The following is a 21,695-nucleotide window of genomic DNA, read 5'->3' on the forward strand; positions in this document are numbered from 1 at the left end:
CTGGGTGGTAAAAAAAACTGACAGTCAGAATGGCTTAAAGAGGTTGTGCTCCTTATCCTTTATCAACATCTCAGTGTGTTGCTCCATCAGGACGGGAATGTGGGACACCCCCTTCTTGGCATCAGCCTATCCACTGATTTTTAATACTTGGCACAATCGCTTTAAAAATAAAGTGATACCACAAAGAAATATGCTTAGCCAATTACTTGCTGCAGCCAGGGCTTGGCAAGAATGGTTATGTTTCTTCTCATGAGTAGGACCACAACCGACAGGGGACCCAGAAAGCCCTGGAACAGTAGCGGCAGGGGATCACAGGTATTAGGCTACTTTCACACTAGCGTTTTTGCTGGATTCGGCAGGGTCCAGCAAAAACGTTTCCGTTACTCATACAACCATCTGCATCCGTTATGAACGGATCCAGTTGTATTATCTTTAACATTTCTTTAACATTGCCAAAACGGATCAGTTTTGAAATCTATTGAAAGTCAATGGAGGACGGATCTGTTTTCGATTGTGGCAGAGAAAACGGATCCATCCCCAGTGACTTGCATTAGGGATCCGTTTTTTCTGTTTTTCCCATGACAGAAATCAAAATACAACATGTTGCGGTTTTCTCTCCGGTCTGGGAATGCAACTAAACAGAACTAAGTGCATTTTGGAGCATTCCGTTCTGTTCAGTTCAGTTTTGTCCCCATTGACAATGAATGGGGACAAAAATTAAAGCGTTTTTTTTCCGGTATTGAGCCCCTATGACTGATCTCAAGAGAGATTTGTTACCATTCTTCTAAGCAATTCAGCCCAGAAAAGATCCACTGCTTGTGTGCAGTTAGAGAAAAGGCTGCTGACCTCCACTTTGGACTCAATGGATCATATTAAATTTGGTTTTCCTCACTTTGTTCTGCCTTTTTGTTGTTCCAGTAATTAAAGGTCTCCTGAATGTCCTGTTAACCAATGTTTTTGTTGTATCTTTTCAGTTTCTGCCACTGCCTTCTACAAAGCACAACCAGTTATTCAGTTCATGTGTGAAGTTCTAGATATTCATAACATTGATGAACAACCCCGACCTCTGACCGATTCTCACCGGGTAAAATTCACCAAAGAGATAAAGGGTAGGTGGAAGATTTCTTTAACCACCTAACTGGTTTCCCCAAGTCCAGCTCCTGCAGTGGGAAAAGTAGCTAACTGAAAATGGAGGGGGGAGGGCTGCTTTAGATGCTGCTATCTCCTGAATGGTAGCAGCTAGAAACATGCAACTGGTCTTGTTTGAAAGCTGACATTCCAGGCTTTCATTGACATTGAGCATTGACAGCATTAGCCCAAGCAACAGAGGAGAAATCACTGTTAGAAGTTGAGTCGGGAATAATCGCAGGTAAAATCTGCTTTTACAGCATCCCGATTTCTATCAGTGATATCTTCCCCTGTACTAAATGTATTGCTGTCATTCTGGTATTGTCTGAAAGCTTGGAATGCCAGCTTTCAAACAATACAAATTATACAAACATATTTCTAGCTGGTACCAAACCAGAGATATGAGCAGCTAAAGCAGCCCCCCCTTCCCCTCCTTTTCAGTCTGGAGGAGAATAAGGGAGCAGCTACAGAGCTGACAGGCTGCAGGAGGAGAGAAAGAAAACAGTAAAAAAAAATATATAGAAATGTGGTATTATTATCAATGTACTGACCCACATAATAAAATTCCACAAAATAATGTAAAAATTGCTGTTTTTGTATCTTTCCCCCTAAAAATAAAATAATAAAAGTTAACTATATAATCCAAAATGGTTCCTAAAAAAACCTACAACTAATCCTGCTAAATAAAAAAAAAAAAATTTGAAGAAAAAATTAAAAAGTTATGACTGCTAGAACACAAGGGGGGAAATATTATTGGTCCTTAATACTAAAATGAATGATGTCACTAAGGAGTTAAAATTGCAATAGTGTCCCCTGAGTTGTGCGCCAACAAGATTTACTGTAGACACACATTAAAAATGTACAATAAAAAAGTGAAATTTTTGGGAGGGTTTTTCCAATTTTTTATGTGACTGTTAGGGCTCTTTCACACGAGCGGATCCCGTGTGTGGAATCCACTGCGTGAAAGACAGCCAAGCCCCGTTCCGGACAGCAGCGACACCGAACATTAACATGATTTATAATGCTCCATGCCTCTCTGTGACCTTTTTACTACAAAATCACAGTGACAACTTTATCTCCCTGTTAATGTTCCGTGTCTCTGCTGTCCGGAACGGGGCTTGGCTCTCTTTCATGCAGCTGATTACCCGCACGGCATCCGCTTGTTGGAAAGAGCCCTTAGGAGGTTAAAGAGGGTTTTCTGGATTTTTATATTGATGGCCTTTATTCCCCCTCCTCTGCAGCTGTTCCGAAGTAGATTCAGCAGTGGAGCTGTGTGTTTGCAGCATCAGAGCTACTCGGGAACAGCTGATCGATGGGGTGGGGGACTAACGGACCCTGCCGATCTGATATTGATGGTCCACATAGGATAGGCTAACAATATAAAAATCCCGGAAAACCCCTTTAAACCATTATATAAAAAATGGAAAAGCAGAGTTTTTCAGTAGAATCTACCGTATATATTTAGTGTTGGTGCATTATTTTACAGTTTATATATAGATATGGTCATGAAATGTTGAGTATCTTAGTAAATATTTTTCTTTACCTAATCCTTTAATTATCCTGATGCAGAGAAAAAATATAGGGACAGATTTATCAAAACTGGTGTAAAGGAAACTTGGCTTAGTTGCTGATAGCAACCATTCAGATTGATCATTTCATTTTCCAAAGCAGCTCTGAAGAATGAATGATGGATTCTGATTAGTTGCTATGGGCAACTAAGCCAGTTTTCCTTTACACTATTTGTGATAACGCTCCCCTTTCTTAAAGAGGACCTTACATCGGTCCAAACATTGTAAGATAATTATCAGGCTACATAGAGCGGCGCCCAGGGATCTCACTGCACTTACTATTATCCCTGGGCGCCGCTCCGTTCGCCTGCTGTGTCCTCCGGTATCTTCACTGAATTGGTTCTACTAGGCGGAGTCTGCCCTATTTCTCCCTGGGCGTTCCTTCTCCCAGGCTGTAGAGCTGTCCAATCGCAGCGCAGAGCTCACACCCTGGGAGAAAAAAACCCTGAATTGGTTCTACTAGACGGAGTCTGCCCTGTTTCACCCTGGGCGTTCCTTCTCCCAGGATGCAGAGCTGTCCAATGGCAGCGCAGAGCTCACAGCCTGGGAGTTTTTTTTTCTCCCAGGCTGTGAGAAGGAACGCCCAGGGGGAAACAGGGCAGACTCCGCCTAGTAGAACCAATTCAGGTTTTTTTTCTCCCACGGTGTGAGCTCTACGCTGCGATTGGACAGCTCTACAGCCTGGGAGAAGGAACGCCCAGGGAGAAACAGGGCAGACTCCGCCTAGTAGAACCAATTCAGTGAAGATACCGGAGGACACATCGGGCAAACGGAGCAGCGCCCAGGGATGATAATAAGTGCAGTGAGATCCCTGGGCGCTGCTCTATGTAGCCTGATAATTATCTTACAATGTTTGGACCGATGAAAGGTCCTCTTTAACTTTGAGAGATCATTAAAATATAATAAAATGGGGGAACAAACTAAGATATTTTTGAATGTTTATATTTTTTACTATCTCTTAAAACCTAAAAGTGCTTTTTTTTTCTTAAAGGGGTATTCTCATCACAGACAACGAGGGCATATTGCTAGGATATGCCCCCATTGTCTTATAGGTGCTGATCCCGCCTCTGGGACCCTAATCTATTCGAGAACGGAGCGGGGAGAGTGGTGGCTGGAGGATCCCGGGTTTTCCAGGGTCTGGTCACCACTAATTGCTTTCCCCATGCAAGTGAATGGAAGTACACCGTGCTTGCGTGGCCACTGCTTCCATTCATTTCTATGGGGCCGACGGAAATAGCAGAGCCAGTGCTTGGCTTTATTCGGCGGCCCCATAGGAATGAATAGAGGGTGGCTGCGCATGCACAGTGCGCCTTCCACCACCTTTCCCCGCGCCGTTCTCTGAGAAGATGTGGGTCTCAGAGGTGGGACCCGCACCTATCAGACAATGGGAGCATATCCTAGCGATATGCCCCCATTGCCTGTGATGAGACAACCCATTTATATTTACTAAATGATTTATGGCATTGGTCATGAAAAGAGCACGTTTATTCAGTTGCTTACCAAACTATCTTCTCTGTACAGGTCTGAAGGTTGAAGTAACTCATTGTGGAACAATGAGACGGAAATACCGTGTTTGCAATGTGACAAGAAGGCCTGCCAGCCATCAAACGTAAGCAGGGGATAGGCTTTTGTGGATCAGTAGGTATATGCCTTAGATAAATAGCTGTTTTATTCCTACCAGAGAGTGAAACATTATAAAAGCTCATTAAATATAATAAACTGCCTTTTTTTTTTTGCCTAATTTGAGACCGTAGTACAATTGAGAACACAGATTTCTTCTTCCGATTGTTTTTATTTTTATTTTTTTAGTTTTTTTACAACTGTGTGCTAGAAGTAAAAGTATGGTGACAAGTAGCATCTGGCATGTATAATAGTTATAAAACACCACCAAAAGTGATATATTGTCATTTCTTGACATAAGGTGGGAAAGTAAAGGACTCTAGGCACATGTGCTGTTTTATATCCCCCTTTATTAACCTGATTGTTTGTTGAAGCCCAAGTAGAAAGTGACACAATCCTTGTATAGCCACCGGTTATATACCTTTGCCTATTGACATGACGTCGTACATATGGAACAGAACAGAGTCTGGAAACATCCGGTCTGTTATCTATATATTAAGGCTTTCCATACTCTATACAGCTGATGCATTTTAAAGGGGTTTTCCCGCTAATAATTACATTTTATCTTATGTCCGCAGCCTGCCTCCTGAAACACAAAATTCACACTTGCCTGCTTCCCGACACTCCGGGTCTCCGTGCTGCCTCCATCTTCCGATCCCCGCACGGTTTACATCCTTCCGTGCAATAACTGGCTTCAGCAGTGATGCGCCCCCAGAAGCAGCACATTACCGCTGAAGACTGTCTAACTATGCCCGTGCACGCCAAGATGTAAACAGTGCAGGGACTGGAAGATGGAGGTAGTGAGGAGGACCAAAGCGGCAGGAGACAGGCAAGTATGAATCTTCTGCTTCAGGAGGCAGGCTGTGGGCATTAGATAAAATGTAATTATTACCTTAAAAACCCCTTTAACCCCTTCAGGACCATGCCATTTTTCACCTTAAAGGGAGTCTTTCACCTAAACTGACCATTATAGAACACTAACCCCATGATCTGCATTATAGTCCCCATATTGGAATGCTACTTACCGTATAGCTGTCCGTCGCTTATTCTCGCTAAAAAACACTTTTATTAAATATGTTAATTAGGTTCTGAAGGTGCCCAGGGGCTGCTTTCAAGCGGCCGGTGCCCAGGCCCCTCGTCGCTTTTCATATGAAACCCCTCCCGTTTCACCCCTGTGGCCCGCCCTAAGTTCTTCAGAAATCCAGCACCAGCGCCGTTCACAAGATTCGCCGCGCCTGCGCACTTCATTCCCCATTGTGGGCAGAGGCACAAGGCCGGCTAGATGTACGTGCCTCTGCCCATAATGGGGAATGAAGTGCGCAGGCGCGGCGAATCTTGTGAACGGCACTGGCGCTGGATTTCTGAAGAACCTAGGGCGGGCCACAGGGGTGAAAGGGGAGGGGTTTCATATGAAAAGCGACGAGGGGCCTGGGCACCTTCAGAACCTAATTAACATATTGAATAAAAGTGTTTTTTAGCGAAAATAAGCGACGGACAGCTATACGATAAGTAGCATTCCAAAATGGGGACTATAATGCAGATCATGGTGTTAAGGACCAGGCCATTTTTTGCTAATCTGACATGTCACTTTATGTGGTGATAACTTTAAACCGCTTTTACTTATCCAAGCCATTCTGAGATTGTTTTTTTGTCACATATTGTACTTCATGACAGTGGTAAATTCGAGTCAATACCAAATTTACCCAAAATATTGAAAAATTCTAAATTTCTATTTCTCTGCTTTTAAAACAGTATTACTTTACGTTTAGTTATTACTTTACATTTCCCATATGTCTACTTCATGTTTTAATCATTTTGTAAAAATTTTCTTTTTTGGGGACGTTAGAAGGCTTAGAAATTTAGAAGGAAATCTTACATTTTTAAGAATATTTCCAAAACCAAATTTTTAGGGACCAGTTCAGGTCTGAAGTCACTTTGTGGGGCTTACATAATGGAAACCACCCATAAATAGCCCTATTTTAGAAACTACACCCTTTATATGAGCCAATTGTTTGATAATAATATTCTTAAGGAATTTTCAAGTCTGCAGCGAGATTTTAGGCTGCAGAAGTCCCAATTCTATTTATATCTGCAACTTAGACACGCGATACGCGCTCAGGACCAGATTATAGCAATAAGCCCTGCAAAGAAGAATTTAGTATTAGACCTGGTGAAGTCTAGTGGATGTACAAAGGGAGTGATATCCCTAAATTACTCATGTATTATGGAAGCACAATTTAAGAAGCAACAATTTCAATTATATGATAAGTGGAAGAGGGATGCCCCTGACTTAACGGAGGAACTATGGGATACCGTCCTGGAAGATTTCACTCAGGTTGCAGTGAGTGAGGCTCAAAGAGTATCTCAACTCCTGTTATTACATAGAGTATATAAAACTCCTGTCATGATGAAAAAAATGGGATATAGAAGTGATGACTGTTGCCCGAGGTGTGATGTTGCGAATGCAGATCTCATACACTTGATGTGGAATTGTCCTAGACTGAGAAGATACTGGGAAGGAGTGGTTGAACTGGTGAAAACTGTTTTTGATGTTGAGCTCAGTATAACTGTGTCTGTGTGTATGCTAGGATGTGTGAATATACCAAATTCAATGTCTGAGAAAAGATTAGCTGTCATTAGGGTTTTATATCAGGCTAGGAAGGTAATAGCTTTCCATTGGTTAAGTAGACAACCGCCGTCAGTGGACGAATGGGAAAAAAAAGTGCACGGGTTGATCAGTCTTGAGAATTATGTATATCAAAAAAGAAACTGTTTAAAAAAGTTCGAAAAGATATGGTCATTGTGGATTCAACACTATAATCTGCAATTGCAATAGAGTGAAAGAATGAGTGAGTGAATGAGTGTGGCAAAGGAAGGAATTGATGAGGGGGGGCGGAGAGAATAGGTAAGATAGCTAACTTTAAGGAATTCAGAGAAAGGTGAATATCTTGTGTATCTATACATTTCTGAATATTCATGTAGAATGTACCACATTGCACACAACTGCTTGGTTTTGAGTTAAGTTACTGAGATAGTGCAAAACTAAGGAAATGATTTGTCAGATATTATGATGTAATGTCCTATACTTGCTATTGTCCCATGGGGTACTGTATGTTGGGAGGAGGGAGGGAGGGGAAAATGGGGGGATAGTGTTTTGTCTTGTGTTAAAATGAAAATCTTTAATAAAAAGAATCTGATTTAAAAAAAAGAAACTACACCCTCAATGTATTCAAAACTGATGTTACAAACTTTGTTAACCCTTTAGGTGTTCCACAAGAATTAAAGGAAAATGTAAATAAAATTTCAGAATTTAACTTTTTTTGGCAGATTTTATATTGAATCCATTTTTTCCAGTAACAAAGCAAGGGTTAACAGCCAAACAAAACTCAATATTTATTACCCTGATTCTGTAGTTTACAGAAACACCTCATATGTGGTCGTTAACTGCTGTACGAGCACACGGCAGGGCACAGAAGGAAAGGAACGCCATATGGTTTTTGGAAGGCAGATTTCACTGGGATAATTTTAAGTTGCCATGTCCCATTTGAAGACCCCCTGATGCACCCCTAAAGTAGAAACTCCAAAAAAGTGACCTCATTTTGGAAACTATGGGAAACTTCTCTCTGGATTGCCCTGCTGTCACTGACAGCGGGCAACCAGCTCTGCAGCTGCACGATTAGCGTGCAGCTGCAATCTCTGAATGGACGTTCAGAAACGTCCATTCAGAGATAGACATCCACCTCCCGGATGTTTATAGTCAACGGGCGGACAGGAGGTGGTTAAGTTTTACACAATAAAAGCATTTTTGAAACAAAAAAATTTTGTTTTAGTGTCTCCATATTTATTAATTTTTTGGCTATTGTCTTAGTTAGAATATCAGTTTTTGTGCGATGAGATGACTGTTTGATTGGTATGATTTTTGGGTGCGTATGACTTTATCGCTTGACTTTTTGTGATGTATGGTGCCAAAAGATGGCTTTTTTTACACCTTTTTTTAAATTTTTTTATGGTGTGTGTGTGAGTGTATATATATATATATATATATATATATATATATATATAATGTATATGTGTGTGTGTGTGTATATATATATATATATATATATGTATATATATACAGTACAGACCAAAAGTTTGGACACACCTTCTCATTCAAAGAGTTTTCTTTATTTTCATGACTATGAAAATTGTAGATTCACACTGAAGGCATCAAAACTATGAATTAACACATGTGGAATTATATACATAACAAACAAGTGTGAAACAACTGAAAATATGTCATATTCTAGGTTCTTCAAAGTAGCCACCTTTTGCTTTGATTACTGCTTTGCACACTCTTGGCATTCTCTTGATGAGCTTCAAGAGGTAGTCCCCTGAAATGGTTTTCACTTCACAGGTGTGCCCTGTCAGGTTTAATAAGTGGGATTTCTTGCCTTATAAATGGGGTTGGGATCATCAGTGGAGTTGAGGAGAAGTCAGGTGGATACACAGCTGATAGTCCTACTGAATAGACTGTTAGAATTTGTATTATGGCAAAAAAAAGGCAGCTAAGTAAAGAAAAATGAGTGGCCATCATTACTTTAAGAAATGAAGGTCAGTCAGTCAGCCGAAAAATTGGGAAAACTTTGAAAGTAAGGGCTATTTGACCATGAAGGAGAGTGATGGGGTGCTGCGCCAGATGACCTGGCCTCCAGAGTCACCGGACCTGAACCCAATCGAGATGGATTGGGGTGAGCTGGACCGCAGAGTGAAGGCAAAAGGGCCAACAAGTGCTAAGCATGTCTGGGAACTCCTTCAAGACTGTTGGAAGACCATTTCAGGGGACTACCTCTTGAAGCTCATCAAGAGAATGCCAAGAGTGTGCAAAGCAGTAATCAAAGCAAAAGGTGGCTACTTTGAAGAACCTAGAATATGACATATTTTCAGTTGTTTCCCACTTATTTGTTATGTATATAATTCCACATGTGTTAATTCATAGTTTTGATGCCTTCATAGTCATGAAAATAAAGAAAACTCTTTGAATGAGAAGGTGTGTCCAAACTTTTGGTCTGTACTGTGTATATATATATATATATATATATATATATATATATAATTTTTTATTTAAAGGGGTTGTATCATCTAGGACAATGGGGCATATCCCAGGGACCCGCACTTATATCGAGAAGGGAGCCCCACAAGTGAAGGAGGGCGCACTGCACATGCGCAACTGCCCTCCATTCATTTTCGGTCGGCCCCATAGAAATGAATGGGAGCAGGGGCCGCGCATGCGCAGTACGCTCCCATTCACTTCTATGGGGAGCCGGCTTGGTGGTGGCCGGACCGGAGTCCTCCAGCCACCACCTTGTGGGGCTCCGTTCTCGATATAGGTGCAGGTCCTAGCGGTGGGACCCGCACTTATAAGACAATGGGGGCATATTCTAGCGATATGCCCACATTGTCCATAATGAGACAACCCCTTTAAGTTTTACACAGAGAGCCATATTTTTTTATTTTTTTTTGGGGCGATTGTCTTAGTTAGGGTCTCATTTTATTGTGGGATGAGATGATGGTTTAATGGGTACTATTTTGGGGTGCGCCTGAATTTTTTTGTTCGCTTGGTATTACACTTTTTGTTATGTAAGGTGACAAAAAAATTCTTTTTTGACACCTTTTTTACCTGAAGGGTTAGGTCATGTTATATTTTAATAGACCTGGTTGTTACGGACACGGCGATACCTAATATGTTTTAATTTCTTTCACTTTTAACATAAGAAAAGCATTTTTGAAACAAAAAAAAAATCATGTTTTAGTGTCTCCATATTCTAAGAGCCATAGTTTTTTTTATTTTTTGCCCGATTGTTTTATGTAGGGGATAATTTTTTGCGGGATGTGACTGTTTGATTGGTACTATTTTGGGGAGCATACGCCTTTTTGATCGCTTTGTGATGTAAGGTGACCAATTTTTTTTGTTTTAGCACAGTTTTTATTTTATTTTTTCTACAGCGGTCAGGTGAGGGGGGTGGATCATGTGATATTTTTGTAGAGCCGGTTGTTACGGATGCGGCAATACCCAATATGTCTGGTTTTATTTTTTTCTTTCTATTTTTATTTTACAATTTAATGTGTTTTATTTTGAGAAATATTTTTTTTTTAACTTTCAACTTTTTTATTTATTTATGAAAAACACTATTTTTTTTACTTTTATTTTTGTCCCACTCTGGGACTTCAACTTCTGGGGTCTGATCCCCTGTGCAATGCATTACAATACAACCTGTATTGTAATGCATTGGCTGTCAGCTTTTATGCTGACAGCCTTCCTGTGAGACCCAGCCTAAGGGGCTGGATGTCACAGGCTTCCGTAGAAGGCAAGGCATCGGGCTTGCCTTCTCTGCCATCAGGTCCCCGCCACTGCAGCGGGGGGACCCGATGGGGAAGCGGAGGGCTCCCGTACTCTCCCCGAACCCTCTGCATGTTGCAACATACAAGGGGTTAATACGCCGGCATCAGTGTTTTCACCAATGCCAGCGTATGCAGCAGGGACCCGGCTGTCAGTAACTGCCGGGTCTGTTCCGCTGATCGGGCGGGCGCAGCTCCTGCACCCGCCTGATCAGCCTGCCATACATGTACGGCGCTGGTTTTTAAGTCACGTCCACCAGCGCCGTACATGTAAGGCAAGGATCCTCTACAGATTAGAGGAAATCTACCAGCAGTTATGAGCCCTGAAAACTGTTGACAGCAGACAGCACTCTTTAGGTGACTGGGAGAGCTACACAGACAAATGTAGACAAATGGTTCTGCAGGTTTATATGTATTGTATTGGTATGCATTTGTTTTGATGCAATCCTGCCTTTGATATGCCATCATGGCTGAGCAGCCTGACAGGAAAACTAACCGATATGTTGTGTATGCAAGTGACAGGCCATAATGTGTAGTGAGACCCTGCTTCTTCACCGCCTTAGGCAGCTCTGCAAATGGTGGCACCCAGTCCTACTCATATTCTAGGACAGGTTGCTGAGATTATTCCCAGAGAACCCCTTTAAGCAACCCATTAGGTTATATAGATCATGCATTCCTATTTCTTTTTAGGTTCAGTACTATTGGAATCATTCTTTTTTTTTTTCTCCTCCTAGCTTCCCTTTACAGCTGGAGAATGGGCAGACCGTAGAGAGAACAGTCGCTCAATACTTTAGGGAAAAGTATAATCTCCAGCTGAAGTATCCTCATTTGCCCTGTCTGCAAGTTGGACAGGAGCAGAAACACACATACCTGCCTCTTGAAGTAAGTTATACCTGTGATTATCCCATTTCTCTTAGAGGTGTTCCTGTTTCAGCAAAGAAAATTTCATGTTATGATGAACGGTTATCAATCTATTTTCTATATCTGTTCCTCATGACCTACAAGATCTCTGCTTGCAGTCATTGAATGAGAGCCATCATTATTTGTTGACTATCGGTCATGGTCATGTGGTATTGCAGATGGAGGACTGATTACAGTTCAGTGTACCAGTGCTCAACTCTATATAGGAATGTACTGTAATACACTATATCAATGAAGTGTCTTTATGAGCATCACATGACCTGGACAATTTTTCCTATATTAGGAATTTTCATATATTAGGGAACTGCTTACAATGCATGGCTAAAGCATCACTGTTTTTATTACTGCAGCGTAAATCGCTACATTTTTGCGGTTTTATTTTTTCCCCATGATTATGAAAGTTACGGCAAAAAGGATAGCAGCACATGCACTGTTGGCATCTGCGCTTGTGCCTCTACTCGGAGTAACGGCACAGGTGCAAGTTGTCTGGTCCTGCCAATCAAAGGAGAGAAGGTAGTCTCTTGAGTAGAGGGGCCAACCCCTCGCTGCTCAAACAGGCTGATTTGTGAATTAATTTGATTTGTACAAATAGATTTTTTTCATCTCTACTGCGCTGATATGCTAGCTAGTGAAGACTGCAGCATCCTGGACACACAGACCTCACTTCCAGCATGTATTGCTGGGAAGAACACATGTACACGAGAAAAGTCTTAAAATTAATGGAATGAATATTGCAGCCTGAAATTTAGTGCAATTTTTTTTAACTCAAGGTAACCAGTAACATATGTAAAAAAAAATGTTTTACTTAATCAGTCTAGTTAGGAAACATTTCTTCTTGCTCTTATTTTATTTAGCCGACCTCTAGTTTTTCATTGCATATTATGTATTAATGTATTTACTTTTTCTCATTTACTTGATGATGGGATTAATTTTTCAAATTCCCCCCCCCTGCAATTTACTGACAGGTCTGTAATATTGTAGCTGGCCAGCGCTGCATTAAGAAGCTGACTGACAATCAGACCTCCACTATGATCAAAGCAACAGCCAGGTCTGCCCCAGACAGGCAGGAAGAGATCAGCAGACTGGTGAGTTACTTGTTTGGGCTGGAGAAAAGGAAGACCGCTGTCTATGAAATATTTACTCTGTTCAGTTTTCCGGCTTCTGGCAGCCTTGTAGATCCCTGCACACTGTATAAGGAAGTGGTTGTTGGCCTTCGCAATGCCAGCGGATTTGTTTACATAATGCTTTTTTTTTAGATCATAGTGTCTGAATCGCAACATTTTTAGGCTTTCATTGATTTATTTCTTTTTGTGAATTTGGGTCTTCCACAATGTGAACACTGATGCGAATCTATGGCCAGGATTTTGTAGTATTCACAAAGTTGGACATATCCATTACATCAAAATCCTCCACCCTATTAAATTATTAGCTTCTGTCATCTGTGGATCTGCTCATATCTCAGGCTACTTTCACACTAGCGTTTTTTGCGGATCCACCATGGATCTGCAAAAACGCTTTCGTTAAAATAATACAACCGCATGCATCCTTAATGAACGGATTCTGTTGTATTGTGTCTTATTGTGTCATAGAAAACGGATCCGTCCCTATTGACTTACATTGTGTGTCAGGACGGATCCGTCTTGCTCCTCACCACATCACGGACAGAAAAACGATGCTTGCATTGTTATTCTGTCTGTGATAGGAGCGCAACCAAACGGAACGGAACGCATTTTAGTGCATTCCGTTTCGTTCAGTTCAGTTTTGTCCCCATTGACAATGAATGGGGACAAAACTGAAGCATTTTCTTCCGCTATTGAGATCCTATAATGGATCTCAATAGCAGAATTGAAAACACCAATGTGAAAGTAGCCTCATATGTATGCTGTGGGGGGGCAACCACACTTTGTGGACAGTTAGGTTTGTCATGTGTTGTAGTACCAGGTATCTCTGTCATTTATAGTAAACTGTTTGCAGCCTAAAAAAAATGTAAACTGCTCCGAAAATCACAGGCCATTTATTTTAATGAATTCTTTTCTGCAAGCATCCCTTTTTGTAACTGTAAGGCTGTATACCCCTTACACACGCGCACACACACGCAGAATGTTCAACACCCCCATACACATGCACACTCTGCTTGCTATGTGTTCATTATGGGCTGAAGGGAGAAAGTCATTGTCAGACTCCTATAGCAGTGGCTTATCCCCCCAAAAACAAAAGGATTGGGTAGTTAAAATCTAACTGCCCAATCCTTATCCTCCTGACGTACAATCGGGGAGAGTTGAGAGGCCCTCATGCACATTAGATAGTTAGTGAATTCAGCCAATAAACATCTAATGTGTATGGCCAGCTTTAGGTCTACAACTGATAAAAGGATGGCAGGTTATCCACTTAATCATTTGATCCGTACTGACACTACAGGGGAAATAAAACATTACAAGTTGTTTTAGACTAGGTTTCTGATTTGAGGATTGGCTCTGAAGCAGAGAACCCCATTCAATTCTGACAAAGGGCAGACTGTATGTGTATGACTGGTAAACAATAATGGCTTTTTCATTATTTTTCACTGTATCACCCAGGTTAGAAGTGCAAATTATGATGCTGATCCATTTGTTCAAGAATTCCAATTTAAAGTGCGGGACGAAATGGCTCATGTGACGGGGAGAGTACTTCCAGCTCCGATGTTACAGTATGGAGGGCGAGTATGTGACCATCAGATATTAGATCTTTCTCTGCCAATAATTTCTAGCCCTGATTTGTAATTTATTATACAGAATATTTGAAATCTAGCAATGCATGGTTCACTTTCAGTTTGGTGTTAATATTTTTGCTCACCTTTTCAGTTATAGTGCTTTTAAGGAAATATTCTCAAATTCTTAGGGTTATACAGGGAGCAGAAAAAAAAACAAAAAAAGAAAAAAACTAAAACACCCCCAACATCTAGATCCTTTGCCTGCAGAAAAACAGATTTCTGCGTTACTCACCAATCCTTGGTATAATGCTGTAGCTGCAGTCTGAGTTTTGGGTTTGAGACAGCTTGCTCAATTTCTGGGCTGTGAGCCCCGTGATAAGCTTCTTTTGCCCTGTATTCCTGCCCACCACTAACCTCATGTACAGTTTTTGTCCATATTCTCTGAATGCGTATCCTGGCATATGCAGCGATGCCTTTGATGGATAAGTGGTTGAGTAGGTGTAGGTAACCTCTGGCACTGCAGCTGTTGTGAAACTACATACTTGATCTGCTCCTGTAAAAGTGACTGGAGCATGCTGGGAATTATAGTCTCACAACAGCTGGAGTGCCGAAGGTTGCTGACCCCTGTTCTAGGGAGACATCACAGATCGCCCACCTTTCCTCCGCGTGGTCACATGGCAAGGGGTATCACTCTTGGTCATGTCATCAGTCATCAGTGGGAAAAGGACTTCGGGGACCCTGTGGTGTATTGTCAAACAGGGAATCGGCACGACAATAGAAATACATATGCATTAGTATATTTGTCCATTTTAAACATATATTTCATTTTTAGAAGCTTTATACATAAATACCTTTTATCATGCTTACATGTAATATATGATGTACGAAAAGGTAACTGGTGTTTAATGTAAAGGGTTAATTCCACATTTTGCTGATATCCTCTATATTAATACAGAAGGGGTGTGGAAGTACTGTATGGGTACGCCAAGCCTATATTTGTAGTCTTCTCTCTCTCTCTCTCTCTCTCTCTATCTATCTATATATATATATATATATATATATATATATATATATATATATATATATATATGGGAGAAGTGACAGAAAGACAAGGCAGTCACTCAGAAGCCAGTGACTTTCATCATGACACCTTTAGGATGGACCATGGACAGTTGACAGCTGGTACTATATTCAAAAACGTTTCCTATATTATTCCTGTAACTAATAAACTTTCCAGAACAATTAAATAAATCTTGTTAATTTTTAATAAGAGATTCTGGTGAATATTGCTGGTATATTCCTAGCTCCAGATAACACATGCTCAACATTTGGAGCCAATACCCACTTTTATACTTTTTTTTTTTTTTTGCTATTTTACACTGCAGCTGATATGTCACATAATTGAGGTGGCAATTTAAGGCTTGAACATGTGCTGTCCTGTCCTGATTTTTATTACGATGTCGGGCCTGTATAATTTATTTGATGTGATGTGACATGGATTTCACAAAATTGCATTTAACTGATCAACAAGAAGGACACAATCACTAAGGCTGCCTGTTGGCTTCAGAATGGAAAGGGTGAGCTGATGTTTATGGAGGAGGTCAGCAGCTCTGCCCACCGACTCCATTCATTTACACTTTGGTGACTAATCATAGTCATCAGCACCATTCAGGAAACGTTTCAGACTACTCCTTTTCTCCATATTGACACTGTGTGTAATCTGAAGTCACAGCGGACATATTGCTGAAAGGATGCCAGTAGTCAATATAGGCTAGTTTATTCATTTCATAAAGATTTTCCACTTAAAAAGTCACAGTGATGTACTTCTATAAATGTAAAGCAGCTAAACCCATTTGTACTGATCTGAAATTTCAGTCATTGGAAATCGCTAACTCAGCAAGTCAAAGAACCTGTCACATTATTGGGACCATAGTCATAAAACTTCATGTGAATCAATGGGGCACTATTCTATGAACATCTTAAATGACAGTAAAAACATTTTTGGAGTTGAAGGCGATGTACACCTGTGGGGGCATTTAAAAAAAAAAATGTATTGCATTAAATTGGTCTTTATTAAAAATATGGCATCTTTTTTTCTGTACAGATCTGAGATGCTCTAGTAGCAACCTTTTTGGATTTTCTGTCTTTTCCGTCAGACCAGGAGCAGACGGACTCCTTGTGTCTGCCCTCTGACCTTATAAACACTCATTATAGCTCAGCCTCAGTTATAATCTTACTGATAAGAATGTGGCTTAAATAAGTGTTTATGACCTCTCAGTAGTTTGGATATAAGGTTTATTAGATGACCACAAAGTGAAAGTGAAAGTACCAGTCACACAGTTAGAAAAACAGTTAACTTGTTGTGACAGAAGGGCTCAATATTTTTAATAAAAGCCAATTGAAAAAAAAAGATTTTTAGCCAAAAATGAGTAAAATGCAATTATAAAAAATTGTGTAAAGGTGTACATAGCCTTTAATGTAAAAAACTAAATGAAAACCATGACATCGTACATCATGTAGTGCATAGCAATATCTTTCTAACAAAGTCAGAACCAGCCCTTTACTCACATGGAACCAGAGATCTTCCCATTTATTGCTCTGCTAGATTTACTTCATGCCAGTAGCTCAGGGGGGCATGTCCTTTCTGCTGAAACTCTATCACAGCTCAGGGGACGTGCTTTGTTGCTGTAACTTCTCACAATAGATACAGTTCAGGGAGTGTGTCCTTTGTTGCTGCAGCTGTCTCCTTAAAACTTTCACAGCTTCTAACAGATATGACTGGTGGCAGTTGAAGCATGGAACGGAGTATGTGCTTCCACCTCCGCGATGTTACTAAGGTGGACTTAGAAATAAAGGGGTTGTCTCACTTCAGAAAATTACACTTATCATATAGACAGTTAATACAAGACACCTACTAATGTATTGTAATTGTCCATATTTCCTCCTTTTCTGGCTTGATTCATTTTTTCATCACATTATGCACTGCTCATATCCAGGGGTTACGACCACACTCTAATCCAGCAGTGGTGGCCGTGCTTCCACACTACAGGAAAAAGTGACGACCTCTATGGTGGCTGGGACTGAGGGAGTGCGCATAGGCTGGCACTTTTTCCTATTATGTGCAAGCACGGCCACCGCTGCTGGATTGCAGAGTAGTTGTTAAAGTCACCCCTAAACAGGGCAATTAGGATTTGCTCTGTTGCTCCAAATTAAAATGGTATTTCCGGTATATGTGCATGCACAGAAGAAATCACACTGACTCAGGTATGGTTAAAGTAACTTCTCAACTTTATTGCGGAACAGCTGACATTATATAGGGTAGCAAGTATAGAACACATCCGTGTGCAGAGAGGAAACCCCCCCCCCCCCCCAAACCCTTTGCAGATGGGTGAAGCCGATAGTCTTTGTTTCTTTGTTTGCTTGAAGTGAACAGAAGCTGTAGCCGGATATGGGAGCCATTTTGTCTGTTGAAGCCATTTTCTTCTGTTCTTTTGAGCAGAAGCTGAGTAAGGGAAACTGAATGATATTCACTTCTCTATCAGACCCCCCTTGAATCTCATTCTTTCCCTAAAATCCTATCCACCTATCCCATATGCCCTGCATCCTCTTCACCAGCTTCCATAACAACCTATTCCTTGCGAATAGCCTCCCATGACACTGGGTTTGGCATAGGGAAGTTAGATGATCTATCCCTGGCCTTGTGTGTATTGGTATGAAGGGGGGGCGTAGACAGTAAAGTCTCTTGTTTTTCTTGATCAATATCATCGTACAAGTTTCCCATTATCATTTCAGGAACAGTTTTGTCTAAGGCTTTACTTAAGAGATTCCTAATGCAGGGGATGATACAACAGATAATTAAAGCAAGCAATATCAACATTGATTATGACGATGGCTATCTGTAACAGCATTTGTTTCCAATTTTTGAACCAGCTCTCTAACCATTCTGTCCAAGTGTTTCCCACCCCGGAGTTCCTTTTGAGTTCTTCAGATAGTGAGGTAAGACCTTTTAGTGCATTCATCACTCGACCATTTGGTCCTAAGTTGTCAGGAATGACTGTACAGCAGGATTCCCCTATAATTTTTCAAACCCCTCCTTTCTCAGCTAGGAGCATATCGAGAGCCATTCTATTTTGAAACGCCATGGTACTGGTGGGGCCCAATTGTTCTATTATCCCTTTAAGTGCATCACTTGTATAGTTAACAAACCGTTGTTGATTATAGTAGAGGTAATTTATCCAGTTAGTGTTCTTATTTATGTACACTATGGGAATTATGCTCTCAAAGCCAAAAGCAATTGAATGCCTGGCCTTATATTCATTAGGGACCCCCCTGGGGACTCCTATGGCGTCTATGTAGACTTCCTTGTGGAGCCTCTTCTCTCTTGACCCTTCTTATGCTCCCAGGGACCACTGAAACGGTTGAAGGGTTCCTAATATTCTATAAGGCCTTTCCCCAGTCAGGGATATCAAAAATATGGAAAGGCATGAGGATTATGGCTAGGGCACATTGGCCGGACCAGTCTACCTCTATTTTTGGCCTCAGTTTCATATTTGCACAAAGCCAGACAATGTCTCCCAGAGATTGGTTCTGGTTAATTAAGTACCCCTGGTATTCCCGACCCGTGGTATTAACAGTGGTTGAGCAATAACCCTCAGGGAAAATTCCCATCTGCTTCATCCCTTCTTCATGCTCTCTCTCGAAGCAAGTGTAATTTCCCTTGTATATGGTCACACCAGTTCCGAGGGCAGGGCTTTAATGCAAAAGAGGGTACTGCCTTTTCCACATTTCACACTGCGTCTCATCTGAAGTGGAGTTTGCATAAAGACTGAGAAAACAGTTATAGTGATCGGCAGGGAGGTTAAGGGGCACTGTCCCCAGGTGTGGTCGAGCTGATGCACAGGTAATGCATCCACTTCTATTTGCCTGGGCTGTCATATATCTCACCCAATATAGCCACACATTACGATCAGTGAACCCAGTTTCTGTGGCTAGAGTTTCCTCAAAAGTGTATGGGGCTGGGGCTTCACTGTTTTTGGAGCGGGCAGAAGTGGATTGGGCTGCAGGAGTCATGGCTGACTCGATTGGTCTATAAGCTATGTCCTTTAAATGAAATAGCCCCCATGGTGCATAAAAATGTGCTGGGTATCTTCTCAGGACATAGATTCCCAAATCTGTTTTCTGGGGATTCTGTATTATAAGTGTGAGAGGATAACATCCCTTCGGGCCCTTGCACGTGTGGACGTTTGGATATCCAATGCATGTGTTGGCAAGGAATATCTTGTCAATATTTCTATTACTCAGATGCATTCTTTTCAACAGGGTCTTTCTCTGACTTTCTTTACTGTTAAGCCCTTTGTCTGGTCTGTATCCCCAATCATTACCAGTATTGGTTAACACTTTGGACCAGTAAGAACAGTAATCCTCCCAAATGTCAGCGCCACAAACATAATATTGATGTAATTTAAAATCCCACATGTAAAAATCATAGTATCTGCAGTCGGATACGTCACAGAAATCAAAATCATAGACCTAAAGGGCTTGTGTTAGGTTTACACAGAAGATAAAAGCCTCTCTTTCTGGGTTGGGGTACTACTTAGAGCACTTGCCCTGATACATCAAACGGTACGTACCATCATCTATAACACAATGATCATAAGCACACTTCCCCAAACCCAAAAGATGCAAGAGAATTAAAAAGGATATCCTTTTTCTTGGAGGGAATCGGGATCTCGTATTTTCTTGCAATGTAAAGCGTGGATCCATTTCTTTTTCCCTTCTAACGTGACTGACGTGGCTGTGGTAAGCAGGACTTGATAAGGCCCCTCAAATCTTGGTTCTAGTGTCTTTCGAATGTGTTTTTTCACGAATACCCAATCTCCTGGCTGGAGTGAGTGGCTTTCAGGGATTTGGCTGGGATCTGGAAGGGAAGAAAACACTTGAAAATGTAGATCAGTCAAGTGTTTACATAAAGCAGTCACATCATCTGTCATGCAGTCATGTTGCAGTGCAAGTTTCTGGGGGAAATATTGTCCTAACTTGGGTGCACTGCCAAACAATATCTCAAAAGGAGACAGTTTTTCTTCTCCCCTAGGGGTTTGTCTGACACTAGAAAGGTCAATGGGAGGAGTCTCAGGCTAGGGTCTTCTAGTTTCCTGTGCCATCTTCAACATCTTCAACTTGAGAGTGCCATTCATTCTTTCAACTTTTCCGCTGCTTTGTGGTCTGTAGGGGGTGTGAAAAGCCAAGTGGGTCCCTAGTGCCTTCCAGATTTCTTGTGCTATAATCAGATGTGAACGCAGCTCCTTGATCACTTTCTATCACCTTAGATACCCCAAATCTGCAGACCACTTTGTTTAATAACCTTTTTACATTTGTTTTTGCAGTCTGATTCTTCACGAGGTAGGCTTCAGGCCATCCAGAGAACATGTCTATGACCACTAATGCGTATTGAAATCCCTAGGCAGGGGGCATTTTGTATGTGGTCAATCTGAATCATTTGGAAAGGATACAAGGGTTTTGTTAGGCACTTCATGGGGACCTTTTCTAGTTTTCCTGGGTTACACTTGGCACACACCATGTAGTTGTAGACATACTGGGTGGTGAACGTGAAGATGGCTGGGGCCAACCATATCGAAGAGATAAAATCATTCATGGCTGATTTTCCTAGGTGAGTGGGTCCATGAGCCCAACAAACTACAGAAGGGTAAAGACTTCTGAGCAGACATAGAATCTGGAGGAACGATCATCTGCTATCTTCTTCTGGGCCCACGTTTCAATTTCCTCGTCAGATGCTGCTATCTGTCTGTCTTCAAGGATTTTTTTTGTGAGAAAAAGACTTTTGGGTATACACGCTCTTCCTCTTTCCACCCTTGGGGGTACTGATGTCATGATTGCTGTCTCTTTCTGTCACTTATCGCTGCTTCCTTGGCAGACTTATCGCTTTAGCATTTCCTTGGGTCTCTGGAGTATCCATTTTGGAATGCGCCTTAACTTTAAGTATTGCAGCCTTAGTTGGAAAGGCAAGAGCTTCCATTAGTCTTTGTATAGCTTTGGCATTTTTTATTGGAGTTCCATTTGCTTTAATGAAGTTTCTACTTTTTCCATATATGTCCAAAATCATGGGCAACTCCAAAAGCATACTGGGAATCTGTGTAGATGTTGGCCGTCATCCCCTCTGCAATCTTACATGCCTCAGTTAGTGCAATGAGTTTAGCTTCTTGTGCTTTGAGTTTAGCTTCTTGTGCTGATTTGTCAGGTGGGAGTGGTTGGGTCTATAGCACAGCACTAGGAGAGGTTACAGCATAGCCAGTATGGTATCTGCCTTGTTCATCAGCATACCTGGTCCCATCCACAAAGAGAGTAACATCTGGGGGAGGCTAGTGGCGTTTCTT

General features: G+C 41.3%; 1 protein-coding gene across 1 annotated transcript in view; it reads left to right on the plus strand.

Annotated features, from left to right (window-relative positions):
• LOC120995285 (protein argonaute-3) overlaps positions 1-21,695 on the plus strand; it is a 144,880-nt gene that overhangs the window by 87,348 nt on the left and 35,837 nt on the right. The window contains exons 6-10 of the mRNA XM_040424385.1: positions 975-1,109; positions 4,218-4,305; positions 11,429-11,576; positions 12,581-12,700; positions 14,192-14,314. Of these exons, the coding sequence (XP_040280319.1) occupies positions 975-1,109; positions 4,218-4,305; positions 11,429-11,576; positions 12,581-12,700; positions 14,192-14,314 (614 nt within the window). The remainder of the gene's footprint in view (positions 1-974; positions 1,110-4,217; positions 4,306-11,428; positions 11,577-12,580; positions 12,701-14,191; positions 14,315-21,695) is intronic.

Source organism: Bufo bufo, chromosome 3 (assembly GCF_905171765.1).
Source record: "Bufo bufo chromosome 3, aBufBuf1.1, whole genome shotgun sequence".
In the NCBI taxonomy this organism is placed as follows: Eukaryota; Metazoa; Chordata; class Amphibia; order Anura; family Bufonidae; genus Bufo; species Bufo bufo.